We start from the raw sequence: 8352 nt of genomic DNA on the forward strand, positions 1-8352 counted from the left end.
CATCTATTCCCTTTTCCAATGCTGCTTGTCAGTTGTAACTTGAGATTTCTGGTGTTTTTTAAAGAGGCATCAAGCGTCGAACACTTCTGCACTATGGCGCCCTCATCTGGATGTGGCTAAAGGCTGCACTTTCTGTGTGTGTGTGTGTGTGTGTGTGTGTGTGTGTGTGTGTGTGTTTTTTAAGAGGAAAATGAACAGCCACAGCTCTCCACTGCTGCCTCTCGGCCTTGACTGATTACTTTGACATGAAAAGGAAGTTAAAAGTCAAACCAACAAAAACACAGCGGCCGTGCTTCCATTAAAAAATTAAAATAAAAATCTGTATTTTGTTTGCTTTTTGCTGTCAGATTTTTCCAGTGAAAATAAAAACAAGACAACGCTGCAACAACAGATTCAAACCCTGCAGGACATGTCAAACACGGAGCATGGAAACGGGAACACATCTCAGCCTTAAGTCTTTACTTTAAAGATTTAAAATCTTTATTCGATATTAATGATTTTCTTTTACTGAAAGATTCACTCCTTGAATTTCCCTCGGGATCAATAAAGTACAATAAAGTATCTATCTATCTATCTATCTATCTATCTATCTATCTATCTATCTATCTATCTACCTACCTTCAGTTTTGAGTTTAAACGAGGGGAAGGCAGGTACACGGTGAAGGTGTGACTACGAAGGCAACCTGCCAAACCTGCTCACACAAACAACAACAACATCAGCCAGGATGGTCAACTTGAGGCTCAAAAATGGTGGCTTACAAACCAAGGGATGGAGTCAAGCAGGCTGCGTCCTCTTTCTATATATTTTAAAGAGGTGGTGGGAGGAGAAGGAAACCGATCTGTCCTATAAGCTGGAATGAATCTCTCTGTCAGAGCAGGTGATCGACTGAAGCTGGCAGGGTGCTCGACATTAATCGAGGGAGGTCGGGGTCAGAGCAGCAGAGAGTTTATTTATGATCAACCTTGAGTCCCGGCTCTGAAATATGTGTGTGTGTGTGTGTGTGTGTGTGTGTGTGTGTGTGTGTGAGGCTGACAGCCATATGGACCTGACTTTCTTCATAATGATCTGCCACTGCGTCTGTAAATCAAAATCAAAGATCGTTCAACATTTTGAAGAAGTGTTGTGGTTTTTCCTTGAGATATTATGCAGAACAGCGCCTGCTCATTTTTTATTTAAAGCGCTGTGTAGGTGTCAACCGCCGTGCACAGTGTGTAACAGCTGTATAACTCAAAGGAAGTGACACTTTTTATGGTTTTATAGCTCTGCTGACACTCTGGTGTATGTGTAGCAGTACATAGTGGGGAAGTATCATCAGGTGGAGTCTGTACATATTCATGAGGAGCCTGCAGAAGAGTCTTAATCTTTCCTCTGCTGATGTATTTTATGGTGTTTTTTTTGTCAGAGCTGAGCACGACTTGTGTTTGCAGTTAGCGAAGCGCAGCGGGGACAAGGTGCTGACAGTTTTTGTTATTGTCAGAGGTAATAGCGTGCTCGCTGCACGTCGTCAGTCCTGCAGCTCTGCAGTGCCACACGCCACCCCCCCCCTCCTCCCTCCCTCCCCCCCCATGCTGCCTTCAGGGTCAAACCCGGCAGATGGAAAAGATGTTAGATCGCTGCAGCTTTCTCTCCTGTTGTTTTTTCTAAATATAAATCAAACTGACGCTAAATCAATCACTGCCTGCTCTCCTGTAGGCCTTCACTGCACCGACGGATTAAAGATATTAGATTGTAAGAGATTAAATCAGTCCGCCTGTGAAAGTCATTGAACGGCCTCTGTGACTCTGGATGACCTTCGTCGACTCCGAGACTTTAGCCCTGATGATGTCACAGTGCGGCCAGTTTCACACGTGAGTCTGCTAAATGTCTGGACTTCATCACTCCTGTGAACTCGTTGAATTTGGGCATGTACTCCCACGTTGCATTATGGGAAATGTAGGATCTAGCTTATTGCCAAGTCCTCTCTTCGTCCAGTGAGGAAGAAGCTTAAAAAAAGAGACTAAATCTGCCAGTCCTGTTAGTACACAATAAGAGTTTTCAAGGTGAACTTTATTTTCTGAAATGATTTCATCTTGCCTGTGAAACAGCAGTCTGGTGTCCATGGAAACGCATGTGTCTCTTCCTCTCTGCACCGCTTCCTGTCAGAGTGAGGTAAAAAAAAAAAAAAAAATTATGTCTGGATTCAAGTTCATTGAATTAAAGTATAAAAAATAGAACTAAAGGATTCAATGAGAGATGGAAGGAATGCCTCAGCCCTGTTCAGACTGCTGTTTCAAGCAGCTATATTTACGTCCCCTTCAATCTCTCAAGGCACTTTCATGAAGACGAAAAAAAAGCAGTCTGAAAAGAGCTCTCCTTCCTCCTCATTTCTGAGCATCACCAATTTATTCGTGAAAATGACAGTGCTGCAGTTCCTCTGAACCTTTGTCAGGCCTAATCATGGGCCTATACCTGCCCAAAGACCTGTCCCAACTGAAGCACAGAGCCCTGACTCACAGAGCGCTCAACCCACTCTTTTCTTTACGACCATCGGGTCGGAGATACAGAACGCTGACCTGGAAGAGGGCACGCCTCAAAGAGAGCTTTTTCCCCTCAACGACTGAACTCCTTAAGAAGCTTCCACGCTGACCGGCTGCTTCTTCCTTACGTGTTTCTACCTGCTGTGACACGTTTTCTTCACGTGTACCAGCGGTGCAAAGTAAGCTGTGAAAACACGTCATCCTTGGGGGAACAATAAGGCACCGGTGTGCTCAGGTGTAGGACATTTAGGCCCTCGATGTGCAGAGTCACTCATTCACATAAATGTTTGCATAGTGTAAGATGTCCATTACACCTTCTTCACGAGGTGCAAACACACTCTGCTTCTTTTTCAGCACTGGTCAAATGCGTCCTGTAGGTGGCACTATAACTCTGTCTTCCAAGTGATTTTTTGTTGTTGTTGTTCTTCCATTCATGTTACAGCTGCCGTGATTTAAATAATGCATTTAGACTAATGAGTTTCCTTTTAGTCAGGACTCTCTCAACAGATTTCTTTGTTTCTGCATGAATTAGTAAACAGTGGAAGTCATCAGCAGAGAGCTTGGCGTCATTCAGACTGAAGCTCGTCTTTGAAAACATCATAAAAGACTGACAGAAGAGTATCATTATCTCTCAATTTGCTGTGTGGTATAGATGGCATAATAATGCTTCTTTAATCCCTATTGTGACTCTGCAGGGTTTACGATTTGTAGATTTTACTTCCACACTAAATTGAGGACGAACACAAGACAGAAAAAAAAATCAGCAGAGAAGAAAACATGCGAGCGTCTTTAAAATCAAACACAAACCCCCGCCTTAAAAATCACAGCAGATTTGTGATCTGCTATCAAGGAGAAAAAGCAGATGAAACAAAAACGGAAACCAGAAAAGGATCTAAAACTGTTCCTGGCAGCGGGAGATAACGGGAATCGTAGGAAGAAAAAAAAAAAAAAGCAGGAAGGGGGTGTGATGATTATGTAATTCCCTGTCTCCCTCTCCAACCTGTTGCTCGGGATGGACGGCTGGCAGCTTCAGCTCCAGCAGCACGGTCGAGTCGTGTGAACTGTGTGTGTGTGTGTGTGTGTGTGTGTGTGTGGTCGTTGTGGAGAATGGGCACAGTTGGTGTGGAGGAGAGTTCCCACCTCCACACTGTTGAACAGAGAACAGAAAGCTGCACGTTCCCATGTTGTTGGACAGGCTGGCAGTTAGCACAGGTCACTGCAGATCTGTGTTTTTGTTCTTTTCATGCTGGCTTCATGAGACAGTGACTGAAAGTCTCTCTCTGTAGTTTAAACAGGAAGTCAGAGCCCTCTCTTTGTTTGTTATCCCTGGACTTCCTTCCTTATTCATTTTCACATTTTGGATTTTCTTTTGTAGTTTCACAAAGACGTGTTTGTAGTTCTGCTCATCTTTATCAGACGTGTTTGTAAAGTGTAAAACACAGCCAGCCTCCTGTTCAATGAGTCATAACTACAATCATGTCATGATCAGTCATAAAGGTTTCACATGTGTTTCTGCATTTCTAGAAACTTTCTCTTTTCATTATTTGGACCGTTTTGCGTTTCAGCTGCACATTTGCACACCTCCATGTTGCACTTTACAGAACTAAGTAACACATGTTCATTTCAGTTTGAGCTCTGGATTGATTTTACTGTAAATGTTTATACTGTGTTCAGTTTTTTTTTTTTTTTTTAATAAAAAACAAACAAACAAACAATAATGTTGATTTTGTTCTGTGTGTTCCTGCTCAAACACATCGATCTGAATCTGAGGTCACGCTCTGTCATGTTCAGGAGATCTTTAAGTGCTTGGAGGAGCAAAGATTGGGACGTGGTGCATATTTTATGAGACACTTTCATGTTTAGTTCTTGCTTGAAAACATCAGAACAACAGAAGAAGAAGAAACAAACTAAAGCAACTCTGTAACAGTTTGGCATTGGAGCAGCTTTGTTGTTGGAGGAGGTCTGCTACAGAAAATGTAATAATGGGCTAATCCCCTCGCATGCGTAATGAGAGCCGGTGCCAATACCAGGGCTCAAAACCAACCCACCATCTGTCTGACGGACACACTTTGTTCTGACGAGAACACGGACACATCCATTTTTACGCACAGCCGTGGATTTACACGCGAGTCAGAGCAGGTCCGCGCGGCAGTTTGATGCTTTAGTGTGAAACACAAAGCAGGAAGAAATCTAATTTATTTTTTATTCTTTTTTTTTTTTGCATTAACAGACAGCTTCTCGGGCTGAAAAGTTGATTGAGTTCTCGTTTTCGCCGCGCGTAAAAATACCTCGATTCGCTGAAAGTCCGTTTTCTCTTGATTTTTTTTTTCCAGCTCAAACCACAAGATGAATAACTTTACATCATCTCCATATCTGAACCAGACTTTAGGCGTGTGGACGGACTACAGCATTCAATATAAAGTGATCGGCAGTTTGCTACTTTTCGTGATTTGCTCTTTAGGAATCGTTGGAAACGTCATGGTGGTCCTGGTGGTTCTCACCACCAAACACATGAGGACTCCAACTAACTGCTACCTGGTGAGTTTAGCTGTGGCGGATCTGATGGTGCTCACAGCTGCTGGTTTACCCACCATCACGGACAGCATCTTTGGCTCCTGGGTGTTTGGGCGCTATGGGTGCCTCTGCATCACCTACTTCCAGTATCTCGGGATCAACGCGTCCTCGTGCTCCATAACCGCCTTCACCATAGAGAGATACATCGCCATCTGTCACCCTATTAAAGCGCAGTTTCTTTGCACCCTGTCCAGAGCCAAAAAGATCATTCTGTTCGTCTGGGCTTTCACTTCTCTTTACTGCGTGATGTGGTTCTACCTGTCTGACATCCAGCAGCTCGCTTACGACAACATCACCATCATCACGTGCGGCTACAGAGTCTCCAGGAAGTATTATTTACCCATTTACTTCTTTGATTTCGGCGTCTTCTTCGTGGTGCCGCTGCTGCTCTCCGCGGTGCTGTACGGACTCATCGCCAGGATCCTCTTCCTGAACCCGCTGCCCTCAGACCCCAAAGACAAGAAGAAGAACGGACACAACAACCACACCGCCACCAAGAAGAGCAGCTGCAAGAACTCCAGACACTCCAGCTCCACCGCCACCTCCCGCAGACAGGTGGGTGCTCAAGTCACATATAGACAGTGTGTTCCTTCAAATGTTCCTTATCTTAAAAGATGGGAGAAATATTGTTTGCATCACATAAAAAAAAGTTCTGTAAAAAAACGTCACAGTAGTTGAATGTAAATGTGTGTGTTTTTTTTTTTAAGTATTTATGATTCTTCTTGAATCCACTGAAGTCAGGGGATCATTTTTTTCCTGCAACTTGAAATCTTATTTTACCCAAACATCATTTCAGATCGAAAATATTCAGGAAATATTTCAACAAAATGACCTTCAATTTGCTCCAAACCTTTTAAATATACAAAGAAATACTGCCCACACATTATAAAATACACTTACTGGGTCAAGTTTGAATTAAAAGCTAATCAAACACATTTTAAATTCTCGGCTTTGTGAAAGATTAAAAAGTGAAGACTGCTGCAAAAAGACCATCCTGTACGAGCATCGCTGATTAAAAAATCAATAAATGTATCCGGTTGAATGAATTGAAGGTGATGAGTGATGCAGACATTAGCATAATTAGCAGTGTGGTTAATTTTAAAGAGGAGTGTGATTCAGGCTCATCTTAACTCCGCCTCTTTGTCCGTTAGGTTGATTAAAAAAAATGAGGCGGGGAAAACTTTTTAAAATACGGTGACCGCCATCATTTTGCTTCAAAACATCTGATGGGTGACGTCACTGAGGCTACGTCCATGTTCTATACACGTTTCTGTGAGTGTGAAGAGTTCAGGTGACAAAAGCCATTTTTACTTGTTTTTTCAAAATGCATTTCAACGCAGAACACTATTCCTGCCGTAAAAGGGGGCGGAGTCTAAGGAGGCTCTGTATGACGTTAAAGAAAAATGCAAAAGCAGCTGACAAAGCAACCGAGCTATGATGGGTATTTTTGCACTTTCTATCCCAACACGTCAGCGCTACATGTAGTTTGATATGTTAGAAAAGGACAGAGACAAATAATCCTGGCTAACAGGACGTGCACAAACATCACACCGAGACGCCAGGACTTTTACTGGACTCTGACTGCTGCGTCTCCACATCGAGTCTCCACGAATGTGTCAGTGTGAACTCCATTAGGTCGATTTTTTTAAAAACACGACCCAGTAGTTTTACCCAGAAAGCGAACAAATTCATAAAATGCTTCCAGTTCCAGTCTTGTAGGTTCTCAGTCATCATGGTAAATTCAACGCTTGATGCGAAGGCTTGGTCGCTGCCTTTGGACTTGATGTGACTCCTCTGTCTTTTCTTCTCGGCGCCCTCTACAGGTGACAAAGATGCTGGCCGTGGTGGTGATCCTGTTCGCCGCGCTCTGGATGCCGTACCGCACTCTGGTGGTCGTCAACTCCTTCTTAGACCAGGCGTACGAGGACAGCTGGTTCCTCCTCTTCTGCCGGATGTGCGTCTACCTCAACAGCGCCATCAACCCGGTCATCTACAACGCCATGTCGCAGAAGTTTCGCGCCGCTTTCCGCAAGATCTGCCGCTGCGGGAGGAAAGGTGCAGACAAGCCGGCGGCGTACAGCGTGGCGCTCACGTACAGCGCGGTCAAAGACACGTCGATGGTGGAGAGCACCGATCACTTCACCACGGAGCTGGAGGAGCTCACCGTTACAGACGATCTGCTGTCCGAGCAGAAGATGATGTTCCAGGATCAGTGCGTGTACGCAAAGGTGGAATTCAGCGAAACCTGAAGGTTTGTTTGAGGCCGAAGAGATGAGTCCGACAGTCGTCGTTTTGTGGAGTTTGTAAAGAGGGAATGTTGTGTCATGAGTGCCTGCTGACCTTTTTATCGCACGAGTCAATAAAACATGAATGTGAAGAAAACCAATCCTACTTCAGAGAGGTGCAGAAAGTAACGTTTATTTATACGTCATCCATCAAAAAAACAGACGATAAAAGAAGTGAACGGAGACGATACAAACACAAAGTAAAAAAATCAAATAGAGACGTGAAGTCTGAACACATGGGTCTTTAAAAAGTGTCCACAGGGGGGGGAAAGACCGTTTCAAAGTTTAACAGCAACAACCTTAAAGGCTCGGTCTCTCCTTTGGATTTTAGCCTGGTCAGAGGACCTCAGGGACCCGCTGGTGGTTTGTGTCCGGTTTGTCCAACCATCCAGAAAAAACAACTAAACTGAGGATGTTTCAAACATGCGGTGCAGAACTTCTGCCTCCCCCTCGTGTATGAGCGAGTAATTACAGAAACTTGATCGACTTAGTCTGACTTTAACGGGCTCAGATCAGTTCTGTTTCTAAAATGGAGAGGATGTCGAAGCTTTTTTTTTAAAATCAGGCTGCAAAGATGCCGCTGACTATACTCACATATCATCCAAATATAGTGAACAAGTTGACAAATGTTGTTTCACCTTCGTCGTCTTCACGGTTCCTGATCAACAGAGAAGTGATTATATGATATTGATGGGACATTGTGGGATTTGTAGTTCTTTTCCACTCGTTATTTTTGCACCAAATCAAAATGTTTTACAGTCAGGTCGCTGCTTGGTTTGGTTCCAGGATTAAAAAGTAGTAAAAGTGGGCGGAGTCACAGTTGAGCTCTGTAAGTCGGAGCTTCTCGAGGAAATCAGAAGAATCAAACTTCCTGTTTATGATTTGAAGAAGTCAGAGCGTGTTGTCCCTGTTTTTGTTTTTTTGACATCTTGAGTAAAAAGTGTAAATAAAGAAAAGTAACACATCCTTTAATCAA

General features: G+C 43.6%; 1 protein-coding gene across 1 annotated transcript; it reads left to right on the plus strand.

Annotated features, from left to right (window-relative positions):
* Nucleotides 1–4312: 4312 nt before the first annotated feature.
* On the plus strand, nucleotides 4313–7535 carry trhrb (thyrotropin-releasing hormone receptor b). Its single transcript, XM_079367775.1, has 2 exons — nucleotides 4313–5646; nucleotides 6915–7535. The coding sequence occupies exons 1-2, from the start codon at nucleotides 4864–4866 to the stop codon at nucleotides 7338–7340; spliced, it is 1209 nt and encodes a 402-aa protein (XP_079223901.1). The 5' UTR covers nucleotides 4313–4863; the 3' UTR covers nucleotides 7341–7535.
* Nucleotides 7536–8352: the final 817 nt, after the last annotated feature.

Source organism: Symphodus melops (assembly GCF_947650265.1).
Source record: "Symphodus melops genome assembly, chromosome: 18".
NCBI classification, from domain to species: Eukaryota; Metazoa; Chordata; class Actinopteri; order Labriformes; family Labridae; genus Symphodus; species Symphodus melops.